Source organism: Oncorhynchus tshawytscha, linkage group LG07 (assembly GCF_018296145.1).
Source record: "Oncorhynchus tshawytscha isolate Ot180627B linkage group LG07, Otsh_v2.0, whole genome shotgun sequence".
NCBI classification, from domain to species: domain Eukaryota; kingdom Metazoa; phylum Chordata; class Actinopteri; order Salmoniformes; family Salmonidae; genus Oncorhynchus; species Oncorhynchus tshawytscha.
In genome coordinates, this window is record NC_056435.1 from 53699519 (window position 1) to 53722742 (window position 23224).

Genomic DNA, 23224 nt, shown 5'->3' on the forward strand with positions numbered 1-23224 from the left:
GTTACTCTTACATTTTTTGACCCCCCTTTGTTCAGGGACAAATTATTCCCGTTTCTGTTAGTCCACATGTCTGTGGAACTTGTTCAGTTTATGTCTCAGTTGTTGAATCTTGTTGTGTTTATACAAATATTTACACATTAAGTTTGATGAAAATAGACGCAGTTGATAGTGAGAGGACGTTTCTATTTTTGCTGCGTTTAGTGAACAAGAAAAGTGCTAAACAAATCAAAATATATGATATATTTTAGATTCCTCAAAGTAGCCAACCTTTGCCTTTATGACAGCTTTGCACGCTCTTGGCATTCTCTCAACCAGCTTCACCTGGAATTATTTTCCAACCGTCTTGAAGGAGTTCCCACATATGCTGAGCACTTTTGGGCTGCTTTTCCTTCACTCTGCGGTCCAACTCATCCCTAACCATCCTAATTGGGTTGAGATCGGGTGATTGCGGAGGCTTGGTCATCTGATGCAGCATTCCATTGATCTCCTTCTTGGTCAAATAGCCCTTACACACAGCCTGGAGGTGTGTTGGGTCATTGTCCTGTTGAAAAACAAATGATAGTCCCATTAAGTGAAAACCAGATGGGATGGCGTATTCCAGCAGTATTCTATGTTAGCCATACTGGTTAAGTGTGCCTTGAATTGTAAATAAATCACAGACATTGTCACCAGCAAAGCACTCCCACACCATCACACCTCCTCCTCCATGCTTCACGGTGGGAACCACACATGCGGAGATCATCAGTTCACCTACTACGTCTCACAAATGCACGGCGGTTGGAACCAAAAATCTCAAATTTGGACTCATCAGACCAAAGGACAGATTTCCAGTCTAATGTCCATTGCTCGTGTTTCTTGTCCCAAAGAAGTCTCTTGTTCTTATTGGTTACCTTTATTAGTGGCTTCTTTGCAGCAATTTGACCATGAAGGCCTGATTCACACAGTCTCCTCTGAACTGTTGATGTTGAGATGTGTCTGTTACTTGAAATCTGTGAAGCATTTATTTTGGCTGCAATTTCTGAGGTGCATTTAACTCTAATGAACTTATGCTCTGCAGCAGAGGTTACTCTGGGTCTTCTTTTCCTTTGGTGGTCCTCATGAGAGGCTGGTAACTCTAATGAACTTATGCTCTGCAGCAGAGGTAACTCTGGGTCTTCTTTTCCTTTGGTAGTCCTCATGAGAGCCAGTTTCATTGTAGCGCTTGATGGTTTTTGCGACTGCGTGTGATGAAACTTTCAACGTTCTTTACGTTTTTAAAGTAATGATGGACTGTCATTTTCTTTGCTTTTTTGAGCTCTTCTTGCCATAGTATGGACTTGGTCTTTTACCAAATAATCTATCTTCTATCTATCTATCTATCTATCTATAATCTAGCTATCTTCTGTATACCACCCCCATACCTTGTCACAACACAACTGATTCACTCAAATGCATGAATAAGGAAGAAAATTCCACAAATAGCTTTTAACAAGGCACACCTGTTAATTGAAATGCATTCCAAGGGACTTCCTCATGAAGCTGGTTGAGAGACTGCCAATAGTTGTCATCAAGGCAAAGGGTGGCTACTTTGAAGAATCTCAAATATGAAATATTTGTATATGTTTGACACTGTTTTGGTTACTACATGATTCCATATGTGTTATTTCATAGTTTTGAGGTCTTCACTATTTTTCCACAATGTAGAAAATATATCTACATCCTCTTGCTCAGTTGTTCACCGAGGCCTCCCACTCCTCTTTATCTTCTGGTTAAGGCCAGCTTGTGCTGTTCTGTGAAGGGAGTAGTACACAGCGTTGTACACTTCTTCACTGTATTTCTGATCGATTTGATGTTATTTTAATGGACAATTTATTTATTTTTCTTTCAAAAACAAGGACATTTCAAGTGACTCCAGACTTTTGAACGGTTGTGTATATATTTTTTTTACACATCGATACTTTGAGTCAAGTACCGATATAATATAGTTCAAAAATAATGTCACGAAATGTAACTGTATCAATCCCCCCCACTAATCTTTAATGCTGACGTCACTGGACTGTCTTTGTAAACCAACCTACAATAAATGCATTCAAGCCAAGTCAACCATCCGGCTCGACGGACCATATAGTGAACGGTGGACTGAAGGCTAGTTAAGGGTAGCACCTCACTGCTACCCTGAACTAGCATGCAGTGCATCTTTCGCTTTATGGTCCCTGAGCCAGATGGTTGAGTTGACTTGACTGGGTTTATTGCAGCTTGGTTAGATGTTGCACATCCAAGTTCTCATTTCTGTAGTCTTTCTGCCCGAAGGGTGACTGTTCCCTCCATCCATTCACTGGCAGCAGAGGCAGAGCCAGCCACTAGGATTACAGTCAGCCTGATTAATGACATTGAGAATAATTAACCGACTTCACAACCCTTTGTTATCTGATCCTAGCTCTGCTCCTCCCTTTCTCTGTTACTTTTAAAGACCCCAATTATCTCAGTGCTGGTAAATGGCCTGGAATCTATTTCTGATGGAAAATGAACGCCAGATTAGACCCTGTTGCATGTTGCGCTTGGACAAAACTGACACGTGTGCAATTAGTATTTGAGTTGTTCCAGTGTTGGGTTTATTACACTCATTCATTTATTTGTATTGACAGTAACCAGCAATTGCTGTTTCTCCTGCTGGAGACATGGGCTGTGGGGGAAACATGGTACAATTCTCCTAGGACCTCTAAAATAGATCTGGAATAGAGACAGAGTTCTAACATGGAATTGGAATAGTAACATTTCTAACATGGAAGTGGAATAGAAAGTTCCAACATGGAACTGGAATAGATAAAGTTATTGGAGGCTTGTCAATAAGGTGTGGGAGTGGCATGAAAACACTTGTTATTTGAGTTAAGCTCTGTAGAACATTGTGCGTGAATGTACTTCGTCTCTTACAATTTTGTCTTTTTAAGAAAAGATACAATGGCTATTTCAGCTATTTGAGAAACAGTGAGCAAATATAAATGTGTTACTGTGAGTAATATTTGAGGCACTGTACTGTAACTCTTCCCAGTTATATCAAAGACTAGTATTTGCAAACAGGCAAATGCAGGTTAATTAACTTCTTATGGCTGCAGGGGCAGTATTGAGTAGCTTAGATTAAAGGTGCCCAGAGTAGAACGGCCTCCTCCTCAGTCCCAGTTGCTAATATATGCATATTATTATTAGTATTGGATAGAATGGATAGAACACTCTGAAGTTTCTAAAACTGTTTGAATGATGTCTGTGAGTATAACAGAACTCATATGGCAGGCCAAAACCTGAGAAGAAATCCAAAAAGGAAGTGGGAAATCTGAGGTTGGTCGATTTTCTACCCAGCCCCTGATGAGTACACAGTGGGATATTGGTTAAATTGCACTTCCTAAGGCTTCCACTAGATATCAACCGTCTTTAGAAACTTGAATGAGGCTTCTACTGTATTGTGGGGCCGGATGAGAGCTCTTTGAGTCAGTGGTCTGGCAGAGAGCCAGGTCCTGGTCATGCACATTTCACATGATAGCGACCTGCGTTCCATGGTATTTTTTACAGACAATGGAATTCTCCGGTTGGAACGTTATTGAAGATTTATGATAACACCATCCTAAAGATTGATTCTATACTTAGTTTGACAAGTTTCTTCGACCTGTAATATAACTTGTTTAAGTTTTCTGCTGGACCTGCACGAGCGTTTGGATTTGTGTACTAAACACGCTAACAAAAGTAGCTACTTGGACATAAATAATGGACATTATCAAACAAAACAAACATTTATTGTGGAACTAGGATTCCTGGGAGTGCATTCTGATGAAGATCATCAAAAATAAGGGAATATTTATAATGTTATTTCTGATTTCTGTTGACTCCAACTTGGCAGATATTTTTTTTTCTTCTGAGCGCCATCTCAGATTATTGCATGGTTTGCTTTTTCCGTTAAGTTTTTTTGAAATCTGACACAGCGGTTGCATTAAGGAGAGGTATATCTATATTTACATGTCTAACAATTGTATTTATCAACATTTATAATGAGTATTTCTGTAAAATTATGTGGCTCTCTGCAATATCACCTGATGTTTTTGGAACTAGTGAACGTAACACGCCAATGTATACTGAGATTTTTTTAATATAAATATGAACTTTATCAAACAAAACATACATGTAATGTGTAACATGAAGTCCTATGAGTGTCATCTGATGAAGATCATCAAAGGTTAGTGATTCATTTTATCTCCTTGTGCTTTTTGTGACTCCTCTCTTTGGCTGGAAAAATGGCTGAATATTTCTGTGAGTTGGTGGTGACCTAACATAATCGTTTGTGGTGCTTTCGCTGTAAAGCCAATTTGAAATCGGACACTGTGGTGGGATTAACAACACAATTACATTTAAAACGGTATAAGATACATGTTTGTTTGAGGAATTTTATTTGTGAGATTTCTGTTGTTTTGAATTTGGCGCCATGCACTTTCACTGGCTGTTGTCATATTGATCCCGTTAACGGGATTGCAGCCCTAAGAAGTTTTAAACAGTGAGTCACCCTCAACTGTAACACTCACACAGAGAGAACTGTATTTACAGCCTTGAGGCTCTTCTCCTCGTTATGAGCCAATAAACCGGGGAATAATGCAACAGCTTTCAACAAACAGTGGTTTCATCCTGACAGTGCTAGCTACCAGCCTTTTCTTTTCAGCCAACAGCATTGTACTGTATTACAGGGTCTTCACGTTCAGAGTAGCCTCATTGCCTCTCATTAACCAACGTACTGGAGAAATCCTTTGTTTCACCAGAATTAGTATTTTCCTTTTCAGCTAAAAATGTTATATTATCTTACTACAGTGTTAAGTAGGAATAGGTAAATGTGCAGAGTAGGACAATGTCTATGGCTAGTGAGGCGTGGAAAGCCCCTCCTGAAAAGACAGCATATTCCTTTATTCCTCTACCAGGGCATGTACTCTATCAGCCGTTGTTTTTGACCATCGCTGCTTCATATGCGTGAAAGAAATCCTAGCCTGGATTTCCCTGCTTCTCCTCGATCACAAGACGCTATGCAAGACTAACTACAATGCCAACTGTGTCGTTAGCGTTCTATAACATGTCTGTCATCCAGCCCAACTGAACATATCAGCTGTCTTTGTTCACATTGTTCACTGGTCCAGTAAATTGTCTCTCTGGTGTGGCGGTCAAACCTTTCCCTCCCACCAATCCCCAGTGTTACTTACATATACCCACCTGTGTGTGTGTGCGCTCGTCTGTCTGTTCAGTCATCCCATTCCAATCGGCTTCCCCTCCTGGGTGTGTGTGTCACTGACCTGAGGGGTATCCTATGAAGCAGGTTTGAGGAGTTATCAAGTTCACTTTGGTCAAGTCTGAGATCAACTCGGGATGACCGGTCAAATGTAAGTGGCTCAACTTTTAGCCAAGTACATTTTCTATGGCAACAAATCCTTCAGAACTAACCTGCTCCGGTTGGTAATGACAGAATGCATTTTAATCTTCACGCACAGTAACACTTTTGTATGACTTAATACAGTTATTGTATCGATAGGAGTGGGGGAAAAGGTGTTTGTGGTTGTGCACTGATAAGAACACCAAAGTCGGCATTAACGATACGTGGTAACATAAAGACGGCACTTCTAAAAGCCTATTTCACACCGTAGCCTGCTGAATTTACAAGATAACTTTTCTTTCATTTTGATTCCGGAACAAATGAAAAAGTGTCACTGACTCGCCCATGGATTGATGTTTCAGCATTGTCTCAATAAAGAGTTTGGTGTTCGACTAGCCACGTGCGACATGCACACGCAGTTACAAGCCTGCTCGAGTTATTGGCAGGCGTACGAGCAATATCCACCATCGTAGTATGTATGAAGCCTGAGCTGGAATGTGAAGCTAACAGATTCTGGTTAGCTTTAGAAAACCCTGAGTAGATCTAGCTTGCTTCGAGCATCAGTCATACTGATTCACAGTGTTTGGCTCTATGTCACTGACCTGGGCCCAGCTGATCTGGGGTGACATGGGGATGGCAGCAGGGGCTTCCTGTTAGCAGGGGAAATTGAGTCAAACTCCTGTGGATTGGAAAGGCCAGAGGGCCTCATAAGAAAACAGTGGGACGGGGAGAAGCTCATGGGCGGTTATATATTAAACTAAAAGCACAAATTCCCATTGTGTATACTTTGTTAATCGACACAGAAAACGTTTTCTGCCACGTAAGCAAAGATTTTAAGGAATACATATAATTACCCATTGTTTAATCAAGTCAATTGCCATTCTGTGAAGAAATAGCTTCCAGGGGGAAAAATAAATAGATGAAATTATGCATGGTGAATACATAGTCAATATAATATTATCTGTTAAAGAAATTTCCTCAACATTAGTCTTACATTTCTGTAAAGATATATTGGAAAATGATTGATGTAACTATTAGGTACAGTATGATAGAGGTTGGATACATAAATGTGCTGTAACTCTTCATGATGAGTGTGTGGGGGTGTTGTTGACTGTGAGGAGGGGCATCAGGATTTGAGGCTACAATCAGAACTGTTTTCATAAAGCTGCAGGTTGTTTACCAAATAAGTTGCTGACAAATAATACAGATGTGGAAAGCTCTGAGCTAGCTTTTGATCAGGGATTGCTTTCCAGGAAAGTGAACTCGAGGCTACAGCTGGAAAAAAATCAAAAAGCGTTTCAAGTTTAAGTGTGTGTAATTACGTTTCTGTGGAGCGTATTATTTGACTGTCATTTTTTTTCATTTATTTCTATCTGTGGTGTAGTTATTATGTGCATTCCTGAAAACATGGCTTTTTACATGTAATTAGGTGGTTTGTTATTTTGAAGAAAACAGATGTGTCCATAAAGGATTAGATTTGTGTTTCCACCTGGTAGAGTGAGAGAGAGGAATATGTCAAACCAAGATGAGGCAGCCAGGGTTTTATTTACAGAAGTAGAAAATACATGACATTTCCTCAGAGCCTGCTCTCTCTCCCTACTGTAGCCTTTACACAGAGTGTATAAAACATTAGGAACACCCCCTTTTGCCCTCAGAACAGCCTCAATTCGTTGAGGCATTGACTCTACAAGGTGTCGAAAGCGTTCCACAGGGATGCTGGCCCATGTTGACTCCAATGCTTCCACAGTTGTGTAAAGTTGGCTTGATGTCCTTTGGGTGGTGGACCATTCTTGATACACACGGGAAACTGTTGAGTGTGAAAAACACAGAAGCGTTGCAGTTCTTGACACGCTCAAACCGGTGCTACCATAACCCGTTCAAAGGCACTTCAATATGTTGTCCTGCCCATTCACCCTCTGAATGGCACATACACAATCATGTCTCAATTGTCTCAAGGCTTAAACATCATTATTTAACCCGTCTCCTCCCCTTCATCTCCACTGATTGAAGTGAATTTAACAGGTGACATCAATAAGGGATCATCGCTTTCACCTGAATTCACCTGGTCAGCCTATGTCATGGAAAGAGCAGGTGTTTCTAATGTTTTGTGCAATCAGTGTATAAACAGTGTCCTGTTGAGTGGCAAGCAGCTATCATCTGTTATTGCTGTGGCTGAAGTGCGGGGGGATGCTATTTAACTGTATGAGAACTACTTATTTTCTCTTGTTGTTTTGAGACACAAACAGTGTTCTTCACTCTGTTGTATGGCAAGCATATTTCCTTTATCTGCTCTTATTACTATGGCAAGACGTGTGTGTGTGTGTGTGTGTGTGTGTGTGTGTGTGTGTGTGTGTGTGTGTGTGTGTGTGTGTGTGTGTGTGTGTGCGTGCGTGTGTGTGCGTGCTTTTCTTTAGCGGTGTGAGATATTAGAGTGGCGCTGGTACAGACAGACAAGCGATGAATGATGACTTCACTCCAGCTTACTGATGCCGCTATTAGTAAGAAGCACAGCCCAGATCCATAGCGGCCGCTCTTCCATGGAATCCAGACCTGGCCAATCAATGCATGCTTCCAGGCAGTATGTGGAACGGGGAGAAGACGATTCATCCTAATTTAACTTGATGGACAAATCTGTAGCACTCAGGGGTCTAGTTGACTGCTTCAGCATGAGAAACTGGTGACAAATTAATCTGAAAAAAAGCATGACTGCAGTGGATTGCTCCTCAGGTGTGTGTGTGTTAGGGGTATTTTAGTATTTCTGTAATATTTTATGTACATGCTGCTATTTCTCTGTTTTGCCTTCTTGCCAGGTTGCCCTCGCAAAATAGGTTTTTAACCCCAATGGGTCTTACCTGGTTAAATAAAGGTAAATAAAAACATTGAAATGTGTAGCAGTGAACAGATCAAGAACAGACACATCTTTTGGGGGATTATTATGTGGGGGTGAGAGAGGATTAGAAGAGCAGACAGTGAATCAGGAAGTAGATTTTTCTACTGGCTCACTGTCTCTTTCACTGCAAAGAGAAAGGTGGGAGGTGGGGTTTCACTCTCTGTCTCTATTTAGGAACTGTAGTACTCTGAGACGTTTTTTGAATACTGCCCCAGATCTTTGTGCTGTGGATGGTGTAACTGACTCTCTCTCCCCTCTTCCTGTAGGGACCCACGGGACTGGGGGCTGGGCCTCCTCCTACCCTGAGTGTGTGGAGAGGAACCAATCACCAGTGGATATTTCAGACGAGGATGCCCAGGTGTCTCAGGAGTACCAGGAGCTGACCCTCAATGGGTTCAACGCTGAGTCGTCCAACAAGACCTCCATGAAGAACACAGGGAAGACAGGTTAGCGTGCCCTCATTCATTCATTCATTCATTCATTCATTCATTCATAACTCTTTGAATTCAACAGATATTCACTTCCTTAGCAGGGTGAGACAGAGATGGGTGCTATCCTCAATGCTCAGGTTAGATAACAGGTTGGATTCCTTCACTTCAACAGAACTGGTCTAATGCACAGCATCACAGTGCTAGCTGTGCTACTTGAGATCCTGATTTGAGTCCAGACTCTGTCACAGCCAGCCGCGACATGGGGCGGCACACAATTGGCCCAGCTTTGTCCAGGTTAGGGGAGGGTTTGGTCGGTGGGGATGTACTTGTCCCATCGCGCTCTAGCAACTCCTGTGGCGGTCCGGGCTCATGCACGCTGACACGGTCGCCAGGTGTACAGTGTTTCCTCTGACACATTGGTGCGGCTGGCTTCCGAGTTAAGTGGGCATTGTGTCAAGAAGCAGTGCGGCTTGGCAGGGTCGTGTTTCGGAGGATGTGCGGCTTTCAAACCTTCGCCTCCTGAGTCCGTACAGGAGTTGCAGCGATGGGACAAAACTGTAACTACCAATTGGATACCACGAAGAGAAAAAAAAGAACTATTGGAGTAGAACAGGCTTAGGTTTCTAATTCTTTAGCGGAGTTGGTCGAGACGATACATAAATACACACTATTCGATTATGATGAGTGGAAGTTCGGTTTTGGCTTTACATAGTGTTAAACTTCACCTTGCGTGTTCCTGCCGACATTATAATTACAGTAAACACAAAGGGTCTAGATCTTAACAGTTGATTCTGAATGATTTTACAACTTTCTCAGCATGGTGCCTTGACCCGCTTTGGCTTTGAGCTGTGTTTGACTGGCCAGCGTCCAGAAGTCTTCAGCTAAAAACATAATTCCCCAGGCAAATTTCTATATCAATTTCTGGGTAACAATGAAATACCCTACTCTGCTCATTTTCAGTTAGTGGTCAAGAGTAAACAAAAGTTGCTTCTTAGCAAAGAGCTATTTCTCAAACAATAATTTTGCTAGGACTGTCTGGGAGTGGGGAGGGGAAAACGGAAAACTAGCTCTTATTGGCAGAGAGGTTTTTAATGCTTTCTTATTGGTCTATTAACACATTTACTGAAATTCCAGCCAGTCTTTTCAAACAGCTCTTACACTCACAGAACATTATCATAATTTTCACAATTTCACCATGTTATTTCAACCATCATAGTGTGGAAAAATACACTGCTCAAAAAAATAAAGGGAACACTTAAACAACACAATGTAACTCCAAGTCAATCACACTTCTGTAAAATCAAACTGTCCACTTAGGAAGCAACACCGATTGACAATACATTTCACATGCTGTTTTGCAAATGGAATAGACAACAGGTGGGAGGCAATTAGCAAGACACCCCCAATAAAGGAGTGGTTCTGCAGGTGGGGACCACCACTTCTCAGTTCCTATGCTTCCTGGCTGATGTTTTGGTCACTTTTGAATGCTGGCGGTGCTTTCACTCTAGTGGTAGCATGAGACGGAGTCTACAACCCACACAAGTGGCTCAGGTAGTGCAGCTCATCCAGGATGGCACATCAATGCGAGCTGTGGTAAGAAGGTTTGCTGTGTCTGTCAGCGTAGTGTCCAGAGCATGGAGGCGCTACCAGGAGACAGGCCAGTACATCAGGAGACGTGGAGGAGGCCGTAGAAGGGCAACAACCCAGCAGCAGAACCGCTACCTCTGCCTTTGTGCAAGGAGGAGCACTGCCAGAGCCCTGCAAAATGACCTCCAGCAGGCCACAAATGTGCATGTGTCTGCTCAAATGGTCAGAAACAGACTCCATGAGGGTGGTAAGAGGGCCCGACGTCCACAGGTGGGGGTTGTGCTTACAGCCCAACACCGTGCAGGACGTTTGGCATTTGCCAGAGAACACCAAGATTGGCAAATTCTGAACTGGCGCCCTGTGCTCTTCACAGATGAAAGGAGGTTCACACTGAGCACGTGACAGACGTGACAGAGTCTGGAGATGCCGTGGAGAACGTTCTGCTGCCTGCAACATCCTCCAGCATGACCGGTTTGGCGGTGGGTCAGTCATGGTGTGGGGTGGCATTTCTTTGGGGGGCCGTACAGCCCTCCATGTGCTCGCCAGAGGTAGCCTGACTGCCATTAGGTACAGAGATGAGATCCTCAGACCCCTTGTGAGACCATATGCTGGTGCGGTTGGCCTTGGGTTCCTCCTAATGCAAGACAATGCTAGACCTCATGTAGCTGGAGTGTGTCAGCAGTTCCTGCAAGAGGAAGGCATTGATGCTATGGACTGGCCCGCCCGTTCCCCAGACCTGAATCCAATTGAGCACATCTGGGACATCATGTCTCGCTCCATCCACCAACGCCACGTTGCACCACAGACTGTCCAGGAGTTGGCAGAGGCTTTAGTGCAGGTCTGAGAGGAGATCCCTCAGGAGACCATCCGCCACCTCATCAGACGCATGCCCAGGCGTTGTAGGGAGGTCATACAGGCACGTGGAGGCCACACACACTACTGAGCCTCATTTTGACTTGTTTTAAGGACATTACATCAAAGTTGGATCAGCCTGTAGTGTGGTTTTCCACTTTAATTTTGAGTGTGACTCCAAATCCAGACCTCCATGGGTTGATAAATTTGATTTCCATTGATAATTTTTGTGTGATTTTGTTGTCAGTACATTCAACTATGTAATGAAAAAAGTATTTAATAAGAATATTTCATTCATTCAGATCTAGGATGTGTTATTTTAGTGTTCCCTTTATTTTTTTGAGCAGTGTATATAAAACCAAGGAAATCATGTTTTTGACTGCACTGGGCCTTTTAGCAAATTCACGTGGAAAGGTGGTCCCGGAGACATTGCCATTGATCAAGGATTTACTTCCCTTCTTTCACAGCCTGTGCTTCAAGATATTTTTGGCTTTGCATCTAATTCCCGCTCTGCTCGACTGCTGGAGCGCTCAAACACAGTCCCAGGGCCGGCCCGCCTGCCTCTCCTTTAGTGTTGCACGGTATACCGAAACCCCCCCCAAAATGACTAATAATAAAGGTTCGGCACTAGAATTTTTGTTACATTCGGTAGTTCTGTCAAATGTGTCTCACGTGATTGAGAGGATCAAGTCTGTGTATCAGTGCAGGACCTTTATAGTGTGAAGAGCACAGTTCCTGCTCCACTTACTCATTCATTGCAAGAGCTGTCTGGGCTGCATTCCCCAAATCAAATTATATTGAATGTTTGTCAAATTGATAAAAAAGCTTTACTGTGAAAATTGACCCTTTTGTATATACAGTGAAATACACAGGAATTAAACTATATACAGAGTGTACCATTACTAGATCATTGTGCAGAGGTACAAGGTATTTGAGGTGGAATAGATAAACATGAAGGCAGGGTAAAGTGACTAGTCATCAGGACAGATAATAATAAGAGTAAAATAAAGAACAGAGTAGCAGCAGTTAATTTTTTGTGTGTGTGTGTGTGTGTGTGTGTGTGTGTGTGTGTGTGTGTGTGTGTGTGTGTGTGTGTGTGTGTGTGTGTGTGTGTGTGTAAAGGGTGTATATGGTGTGTATATATAGTCAGTGCAGATAGTTGTCTGGCAGTCTTATGGCCAGAAGCTGTCTGAGCCAGTTGGTCTGAGAGCTGATTACCATTTGTTGTACGGCTTGGGTGGCTGAAGTCTTTGGCAATTTTTCAGCCTTCCTCTTATTGGCCCCAGTGATGTACTGTACTGTCTGCATACTCTCTGTATGGTTTGTGGTCAAGGGTGGTGCATTTGCCATACCAAGCGGCCAGTCAAGATGCTGTGATGGTAGAACCTTTTGAGGATCCAAGGGCCCATGCCAAATCTTTTCACCGTGATGGTATTGACCATGGTATTGTGATGGTGAATTGAAGTCAACCCGCTCCAGAACAGTTTGGTATTGAACTACTTTTAAGTATTGTGATGCACTGCATCTTATTGAGGCGTCACTACAGACCCTGGTTTGATGGCTGAATCATGCCATGATTTGGAGTCCCATAGGGCGGCAAAACTATGTCCATAGAGGCCAGAACACTTTTACAATGCAAGACAATATCAGTAGCTTCCAGCTTTAATTGTAGACTAACCTTCCTTGTTAGGTACAGCTGAATTAACTACCCATGAAATCAACTGCTCAATAACTCAATGCATATCCTATTGAATAATATGTATTGGCATTGAATAGACCATGGCTACATCTATTACCCAGTTTATCATTGTGATGACCATTGTTATTTTGTAAATTGATAAAAGCTATGTAAAATTGATTGTATAATTGATTAATTATTGCATACATGGGTGTCTAAAAAAAAGTTTAAATGTAGTGATATAACTCTGTCTGGATCAAGTGCCATTCTGTGACTTTTTTTGTTGTTGGATTGTTTTGGTATTGAGTATTGTGATGGTATTGAGTATTGTGATGGTATTGAGTACCGTGATGGTATTGAGTATTGTGATGGTATTGAGTATTGTGATGGTATTGAGTATTGTGATGGTATTGAGTACCGTGATGGTATTGAGTATTGTGATGGTATTGAGTACCGTGATGGTATTGAGTATTGTGATGGTATTGAGTATTGTGATGGTATTGAGTACCGTGATGGTATTGAGTACCGTGATGGTATTGAGTATTGTGATGGTATTGAGTATTGTGATGGTATTGAGTATTGTGATGGTATTGAGTATTGTGGTGGTATTGAGTACCGTGATGGTATTGAGTACCGTGATGGTATTGAGTACCGTGATGGTATTGAGTATTGTGATGGTATTGAGTACCGTGATGGTATTGAGTATTGTGATGGTATTGAGTATCGTGATGGTATTGAGTATTGTGATGGTATTGAGTATCGCAGTGGTATTGAGTATTGTGATGGTATTGAGTATCATGATGGTATTGAGTATTGTGATACTAATTCTGGTGTTTGTATCAAAGTAAGAATTATGGTATCGTGGCAACACTACTCTCATCTCCTCTTCTGTGTGCATCTGCATGTGTCTCTTTGCATGTGTATGCATGTTTGGTTGACTATGACACTGTCCATAGCAGGGGGATCAGTTTTCAGCTGTGTGGTTGTATGTTTATAGTGTGCTTGAAGGAGCTTGTGAAAATCTCCTGGATCTGGGGCCTTTTCACAAACCCTAGCCTGGTAGACATGTACAGCCATCTCTCTCTCTCACACTCTCTTTCCCCTCTTCATACTGTCCATCTCTTCCACTGTCTTTTGTCCTGTCTACCTTTCTCTCTTTCTCTCATTTTCCTCCCACCTCCCTCCCTCCCTCCCTCCCCACCTCCCTCCCTCCCTCCCTCCCTCCCGTGACACTGCTTGTTTCCACAGCTCTGTTTTTTTACAGTCACTCTGGGTTTGTTTGTCCTCTCCTCTCCTCTCCTCAGTTGGCTTTGTAAATAAAAGAAGCCTTGCTGTAGCTGCATCTTTTCTGGAGGGCCCAGCTAGGCTTAATCCACCTATAACGATCAGGGGCCTAATCTGGCTAATAATATCAGCTGGAGAGATGTTCAAGAGTTTTGGATTCATCGAAACATGCACAGAGCACACTCACTTAGCTACCACGCCACGGACAGAGAGGGGAAATGTCAGAGTTGTTCACATACGATGGAGTTCCGTGGCCTGTATTCATAAAGCGTCTCAGCGTGGGAGGAGTGCTGTTCTAGGATCACGACCCCCCCTGTCCATATAATCTTTTTCATTATGATCTAAAAGGCATAACTAATCCTAGATCAGCACATCACCCTTCGAATACAGGCCCATATGTTGTGTGACGGGAAACTAGAAACCCAGAATCAGTGTTTAGTGTTTACACCACACACGGCCAAAGCCTTTACTTATAATTACATTTCCCAACTCCTGAAAGGGGAATTCTTCAACAAGGCAAGATGTAACTAACTTCAAAGCAAACTGCAAAGTCATGTTTTGTCTCTAAAATGTGCAAGTTCTCTTGCATGATGAAAAAAACATTGTCAACCAATGCTAATTAAACTGTGTTTGATAATGTATTTAAATGTAGAAAGGCTGTAACTAGCAAGCTAGTCCAAGCCCTTTGATCAAACATGGATATCTCCCTGACAGAGCATGTTTACTGGAGGTTGCAGGGGTTAATTGATGGCTTAATTGTGTATTTATTAAGGATCCCCATTAGTTCCTGCCAAGGCAGCAGCTACTCTTCCTGGGGTCAGCAACATTTGTTTTTCTTTTTTCTTTATTTAACTAGGTAAGTCAGTTAAGAACAAATGTTTATTTTCAATGACGGCCTAGGAACAGTGGGTTAACTGCCTATCCAGGGGCAGAATGAAAGATTTGTACCTTGTCAGCTCGGGGATTTGAACTTGCAACCTTCTGTTTACTAGCCCAACACTCTAACCACTAGGCTACCCTGCCACCCCCAACATTAAGGCAGTTATATACCATTTAAAATATGACATGATATTACATTTTATTATGTACCCAACCCTTATTGTAGCTAGATTATGTTGGAGAACTCTGTGTTCTGTAAGACAGTTAACTCTTTATCCACAATATGGCAGGGGCTGTAAAGGCTTAACACATGTTTTTCCGTCAGCAGACTATGATCGATAATGTCGAAAGCCGAACTGAAGTCCTACATTTCTCTCAGCCAATCATCAGTAATTTGTGTAAGTGTGGTGCTTGTTGAATGTCAAATCATATTGTATTAGCCCCAAATTGTATTAGCCCCTAACCGACAGTGCAGTTTATAAAATATGGATAAGATTAAGAGATAAAAGTAACAAGTAATTAAAGAGCAGCAGTAAAAAATAATATATACAAGGGGGTGCAGGTACAGAGTCAATGTGCAGTGGCACCAGTTAGTTGAGGTAGTATGTACATGTAGATAGAGTTAATTAAAGTGACTATCCATAGATGACAACAGAGAGTGGGGGGCAATGCGAATAGTCTGGGTAGTCATTTGACTAGATGTTCAGGAGGAGTCTTATGGCTTTGGGGTAGAAGCTGTTTAGAAGCCTCTTGGACCTAGACTTGGCGCTCCGGTACCACTTGCCATGTGGTAGCAGAGAGAACGGTCTATGACTAGGGTGGCTGGGGTCTTTGACAATTTTTAGGGCCTTTCTCTGACACCGACTGGTATAGAGGTCCTGGACGGCAGCAAGCTTGGCCCCAGTTATGTACTGGGCCGTTCGCACTACCCTCTGTAGTGCCTTGCGGTCGGAGGCCGAGCAGTTGCCATACCAGGCAGTAATGCAACCAGTCAGGATGCTCTCGATGGTGCAGCTGTAGAACCTTTTGAGGATCTGAGGACTCATGCCAAATCTTTTCTGTCTCCTGAGGGGGAATAGGTTTTGTCGTGCCCGCTTCATGACTGTCATGGTGTGCTTGGACCATGTTAGTTTGTTGGTGATGTGGACAGCAAGGAATTTGAAGCTTTCAACCTGCTCCACTGCAGCCCTGTCGATGAGAATTGGGGCGTGCTCGGTCCTCTTTTTCCTGTACTCCACAATCATCTCCTTTGCCATGATCACGTTGAGGGAGAGGTTGTTGCCCTGGCACCACACGGCCAGGTCTCTGACTTCCTCCCTATTGGCTGTCTCGTTGTTGTCAGTGATCAGGCCTACCACTGTTGTGTCATCGGCAAATTTAATGATGGTGTTGGAGTCGTGCCTGGCCGTGCAGTCATGAGTGAACAGGGAGTACAGGAAGGGGCTGAGCACGCACCACTGATGGGCCCCTGTGTTGAGGCTCAGAATGGCGGATATGTTGTTATCTACCCTTACCATCTGGGGGCGGCCCCTCAGGAAGTCCAGGATCCAGTTGCAGAGGGAGGTGTTTAATCACGGTGTCCTTAGCTTATTGATGAGCTTTGAGGGCACTATAGTGTTGAACACTGATCTGGAGTCAATGAATAGCATTCTCACGTAGGTGTTCCTTTTGTCCAGGTGGGAAAGGGCAGTGTGAACTGCAATAGAGACTGCATCATCTGTGGATTTGTTGGGGCAGTATGCAAATTGGAGTGGGTCTAGGGTTTCTGGGATAATGATGTTGATGTGAGCCATGACCAGCCTTTCAAAGTACTTCATGGCTATGGACGTGAGTGCTACGGGTTGGTAGTTATTTAGGCAGGTTACCTTAGTGTTCTTGGGCACAGGCACTATGATAGTCTGCTTAAAACATGTTGGTATTGCAGCCTCAGACAGGGAGAGGTTGAAATGTCAGTGAAGACATTTGCTAGTTGGTCAGCGCATGGTTCGTCGGAGGCCTTAGCTTGATTTCTTATAAGCTTCCAGGTTAGAGTCCGCTCCTTGAAAGCAGCAGCTGTAGCCTTTAGCTTAGTGCGGATGCTGCCTGTAATCCATAGCTTCTGGTTGGGGTATGTACTAGAGGTCGACCGATTATGATTTTTCAACGCCGATACTGATTTTTGAAGGATCAAAAAAAGCTGATACTGATTAATTGACGACTGACGATTTTTATGTAGAATTATGTATATATATATATATATTTGTACTAATGACAATTACAACAATACTGAATGAACACTTTTATTTTAACTTAATGTAATACATTAAAAAAAATGTTTTGTCTCAAATAAATAATGAAACATGTTCAATTTGGTTTAAATAATGCAAAAACACAGTGTTGGAGAAGAAAGTAAAATTGCAATATGTGCCATTTAAAAAAGCGAACGTTTAAGTTCCTTGCTCAGAACATGAGAACAAGCTGGTAGTTCCTTTTAAGATGAGTCTTCAATATTCCCAGTTAATAAGTTTTAGGATGTAGTTATTATAGGAATTATAGGACTATTTCTCTCTATACCATTTGTATTTCATATACCTTTGACTATTGGATGTTCTTATAGGCACTATAGTATTGCCAGCCTCGGGAGTTGATAGGCTTGAAGTCATAAACAGCGCTGTGCTTCAAGCATTGCGAAGAGCTGCTGGCAACGCAGATCACTGGGGTCGGGGCCTGTTCCCGAGGGAGCCGTATATTCTTCGCCTCGGGCTCGTCAGAGTCGTGAAAGAAGAAAAAGGATTCTGCTTGTCTGTGGTGAGTATTCGCAGTCCTGATGTCTAGAAGTTATTTTCGGTCATAAGAGACGGAAGCGGCAACATTATGTACAAAAATAGTAAAAAATAAGTTACGAACAACGCAGATCAACGAACAATACAACACAATAGGTTGGGGACACGTAAATGTCTGCCTTCTGCCACGGCGCCATCCTTCCCTATAATCATGCTGAAAGTCTGTTGTCAATTTGTTTACAGTAAAAAAGAAGAAACTATACTACTACATTGTATCTGGTCAAACACCATTTTTTCCAAACGTTTACTAACAGGCTGATTGGTCAGCTATGTGAATATATGGCAAATAGGAGTGACAATATCGTCCTCTATTATCCTCAGTCATTTTGCAACCGGACCCCTGTGACTTGTCATTGTTGATACACACAATTTTTTTTTACTTCTTCCACACTCACTTATGGAATTCAAAATGACAATGCTTATCTTTCATCATTTGATCAGTTATACTTGGATGTGTAGTGTTGCTGGCATACCTAAGTTTTCTAATCTTGACAATGAAAAAAATCATTAAAGTAATTGGCAATATCAATCGGTTTTGTGTTGCTCCTCATTACACACCACAGACCAACAAATATTATTTACATCAACAACATAGGAATCACTACAAAAGTAATTGTATTACCTCTTATACACTATATTAGACCCAGCCTTTTGAAATGTGCTTTTCCTAGATATGGCTACACTACTGTGATCACTACATTCTATGGATTTGGATACTGCTTTCAAGCCAATTTCTGCAGCATTAGTAATGATGTAATTACTACATGTTGATTATTTCATTCCTGTGCTGTTTGTAACTACCCTGGTAGGTTGACTGATAACCTGAAGCAGATTGCATGCACTAGTTTAGTTTGAAGCTTTTTCTTGAGTGGGCAGCTTGATGAAAGTCAATATTTAAATCACCCAGAAAATATATCTCTCTGTTGGTATCACATACCTTATCAAGCATTTCACACATATTATCCAGATACTGACTGTTAGTACTTGGTGGTCTATAGCAGCTTCCCACTAGAATGGGCTTCAGGTGAGGCAGATGAACCTGTAGCTATGTTACTTCAACATGATTTTACATGAGATCCTCTAAGCTTAACAGGAATGTGGTTCTGAATATGAACAACAACACCTCCACCTTTGGCATTTCTATCTTTTCTGTAGATGGTATAACCATGTATTGCTACCACTGTATCATCAAAGGTATTATCTAAGTGAGTTTCAGAATATGAATGTCATCTCTTACTAGCAAATTATTGATTTCATGAACCTTTTTCTTAAGCTGTTAATGTGGGCTATTTTTAGCACTGTTCTGGGATGCTTGATGCTTGGGGGGGATCGAAATTAGGAGGAGGATTATTTAAGATACTGTTTAAAGAGGTAGGGTTTCAGATGTTTTCAGAAGATGGGCAGGGACTCTGCCGTCCTAGCTTCAGAGGGGAGCTGGTTCCACCATTGGGGTGCCAGGACAGAGAAGAGCTTGGACTGGGCTGAGCGGGAGCTTCCCTCCCATAGGGGTGGGAGGGCCAAGAGACCTGAGGTGGCTCGGGTTGGGGTAGGGTTTGACCATACCCTGAAGTTATGGAGGAGTGGGGTAACACTAGAGAACTTGGGAAGGTTGAAAACCAGGCGGGTGCATTCTGGATAAGTTGCAGGGGTTTGATGGAACAAGCAGGGAGCAAAGCCAACAACAAATTGCAGTAGTCCAGACGGGACTACTGGATCAGGACCTGTGCCTCTTCCTGTGTGTGGTAGGGTCGTACTCTACGGATGTTGTAGAGCATGAACCTGCAGGAGCGAGTCACTACTTTGCTGTTTTCAGAGAACGACAGGGTGTTGTCCAGGGTCACGCCAAGGTTCTTTGCGCTCTAGGAGGGTGACACTGTGGAGTTGTCAACTGTGATGGAGAGGTCTTTGAGCGGGCAGGCCTTCCCAGGGAGGAAGAGCAGTTCTGTCTTGTCAAGGTTGAGCTTGAGGTGGTGAAAGAGGTCAAGGCGTAGGGTAGTTCTGTGTGACAGACTAGTGGACTCAATAGGCTGAGTGAATGAGTAGCGGATGATGTCAACCTTTTTTTAATGTGGTTGACAAAGTCGTCCGCAGAGAAGGAGGAGGAAGGGGGAGGGGTGGATAATTAAGGAGGGAGGAGAAGGTGGAAAACAGTTTCCTGCAGTTAGAGGCACAAGCTTGAAATTTAGAGTGGTAGAAAGTGGCTTTAGCAGCGGGTACAGAGGAAGAGAAAATAGAGAGGAGGGAGTGAAAGGATGATAGGTCCTCAAGAAGTGTTGTTTTCCTTCATTTCACTCAGGTGCCCGCAGCCCTGTTCTGTAAGCTCGCAATGAGTCATTCAGCCACGGAGAAGGAGAGGAGGGCTTAGCCGGCCGGGAGGAAAGGGCAGAGAGTAGGTTCGAAGAGGCAGAATCATGAGAAGGATTTAGCGGAAGGGAGAGATGATAGGATAGAAGAGGAGAAAGTAGTGGGAGAGAGAGTGAAGATTGCGATGGTGCATGACCATCTGGCTAGGAGCTGAGGGGCTGAGGTTGGAGGAAAAGGAGACATAAAAGGAAACAAAGTAGTGGTCAGATACTTGGAGGGGGGTCGCAGTGAGATAAGTAGGCAAGCGTTTTGCCTGCCTTGTGAGTTGGAGGGGATTGGGAAAGAGTTAGGTCAAAAAAGGCAAGGAGGGGAAAGAGAGTTGGAAAGAAGTGAATCAAAGGCAAACATCAGGAGGTTGAAGTCGCCAAGTACGAAGGGCGGTGAGCCATCATCAGGAAATGACCTCATAAAGATGTCAAGCTCATTGAGGAACTCTCCAAGAGCACTTGGTAGGCTATAGATGACAGTAATGTTAACCTTGGGTGGACAAGTGACAGTGACAGCATGTAATTCAAATGAGGACATGGACAGTTGGGAGGAAAGAGAAAATCTCCAATTAGGAGAAATGAGTAGACCTGTGCCACTACTGCGATGAACAGATGCTCTCGGACTATGAGAGACAACATAGTCAGATGAAGAAAGAGCAACTGGAGTACCAGTGTTCTCTGGGGTGATCCACGTCTCCGTCCGGGGCAAAAGGGGCAGCATAGGCTGGGATGAACTCAGCGTTCGTGACCGCAGATCGGCAGTTCCAAACGCTGCCAGAGACCCAGAATTCCACATGAGTTGTCCGCACAGGCTACACTAAATTAGAAGGGTTGCAGCCAAGGGGTCAGGAGCGTCTATAAAACATATAGGGAGAGGTGCGAACTGGGATAGAAAACACACACATAGTTGACAAAGCTACAAAATAGCAAAATAACTAGTTAAGATACTCAAGTGAGAGAGTGGTGTGAGCCTTCCTCTCTTTCCTTCCTTGAACAACTCGGCAGAACAACTCCGCCGAACGGTCTTTGTTTTGGCCACAGTCTTTGTTTTAGCCACAGTCTTTGTTTTGGCCACGGTCTTTGTTTTAGCCACGGTCTTTGTTTTAGCCACAGTCTTTATTTTGGCCACGGTCTTTGTTTTAGCCACAGTCTTTGTTTTGGCCACAATCTTTGTTTTGGCCACAGTCTTTGTTTTGGCCACGATCTTTGTTTTGCGACAGAACTGCCACTCACACGACCGCCACTTACAGCTGCCACTGAGAAACCAGGGGAGACTGAAGAACTAGCAATCATTGCTGATTGCCTAGCAGAGGTGGAGAGCACACATCCCTGTACTAATTGCTGATTGCCTAGGAGAGGTGAAATCACCCCCCCCAAATACAGCCACTGATTACCAAAAACAAGTCACAAATCGCCCTGCCCCTTGATCGTGATTGATCGTGATTGAGTCGGCAGTTCACACACCAAGTAGGCTACTGGGAAAACAGGCAGCACTTAGCTAGCACTCCTGGAGATAAACAGGCAGCACTTAGCTAGCACTCCTAGAGATAAACAGGCAGCACTTAGCTAGCACTCCTGGAGATATCAGGAGTCCTCTAGCTATGGAATTAATCACTTCCCACAACAATTTGCTTGCAGCTGAAACTGGTGTCATGGGTTCTGTTCTGAGGGCAGTTTCTCCTCCCTGTTGGCTGTGCACAATTTGGCTTGCGCAACGGCTCACATGGAATCTTTGCTGCTGCCTTGGCCCTCATATACAGTGCATTCGAAAAGTATTCAGACCCTTTGACTTTGCCTACATTTTGTTACATTACAGTCAGATTCTAAAATGGATTCAGTGGACTGATATAGGGTACACCGTTTTGAGATTATAATTACAATAGATGAATACAATAGAATAGCCCACCCTGCACTTCATTCACAATTGGTGGTTACATAATTATGCATTGTTTGCTTCCTCTTGCTCAACTCACCCATTCTCCCCCATCATACTATATTTAATGTATTTAATGCCTTGTTATATGTGGGAAATTAGTTTCGGTATAGTCTATGTTCCGTTTCGAGGCAATTATCAGGGTGATTATCAACTGGGCACGACACCTTCAACTATTGAGAGAAGGAGCGGAGTAGGCCAATCTGTTGGGAGAAGGAGCGGAGTAGGCCAATCTGTTGGGAGAAGGAGCGGAGTAGGCCAATCTGTTGGGAGAAGGAGCGGAGTAGGCCAATCTGTTGGGAGAAGGAGCGGAGTAGGCCAATCTGTTGGGAGAAGGAGCGGAGTAGGCCAATCTGTTGGGAGAAGGAGCGGAGTAGGCCAATCTGTTGGGAGAAGGAGCGGAGTAGGCCAATCTGTTGGGAGAAGGAGTTGGGGAGTAGGCCAATCTGTTGGGAGAAGGAGCGGAGTAGGCCAATCTGTTGGGAGAAGGAGCGGGGCCAATCTGTTGGGAGAAGGAGAAGGCCAATCTGTTGGGAGAAGGAGCGGAGTAGGCCAATCTGTTGGGAGAAGGAGCGGAGTAGGCCAATCTGTTGGGAGAGATGGAGCCAATCTGTTGGGAGAAGGAGTAGGCCAATCTGTTGGGAGAAGGAGCGGAGTAGGCCAATCTGTTGGGAGAAGGAGCGGAGTAGGCCAATCTGTTGGGAGATGGAGCGGAGTAGGCCAATCTGTTGGGAGAAGGAGCGGATTAGGCCAATCTGTTGGGAGAAGGGGCAGCAGGGAAAAACATTCATAAAATGACATGCCATCCTAAAACTGGTTATAACTCCAGTTCTGTTTGTGATATTAACATTCTAACAACAGCAGTGTGTTATAGAGACGTATTTAGGAGAAGTCAAGAATGAGGGGATATGACCTTATAACTGGAGAGTAATAAAACATTTTAAATGTGTTGTTAGTCATTATGATGCTGTCTGTCTTTCTAGTGTTAATATACAGAATCACTAAGAAATCCATTCATATTTTGTTGAGGGAAGGCCATAAAAAACATGATACAAGACAATGTATTTCAAAATAACAGTATAGCATGTTCTGAGTTGTATTTATCTGTGCTTATTAGCCAAGGCTATGGCTGTGTCATGCCAA

The 23224-nt window shown here is 43.2% G+C and overlaps 1 protein-coding gene across 1 annotated transcript in view; it reads left to right on the forward strand.

The window, feature by feature from the left end:
* The window catches only part of LOC112255307 (receptor-type tyrosine-protein phosphatase gamma-like), a 226989-nt gene that overhangs the window by 110816 nt on the left and 92949 nt on the right, over positions 1-23224 (forward strand). The window contains exon 3 of the mRNA XM_042324621.1: positions 8531-8710. Within this exon, the coding sequence (XP_042180555.1) occupies positions 8531-8710 (180 nt within the window). The remainder of the gene's footprint in view (positions 1-8530; positions 8711-23224) is intronic.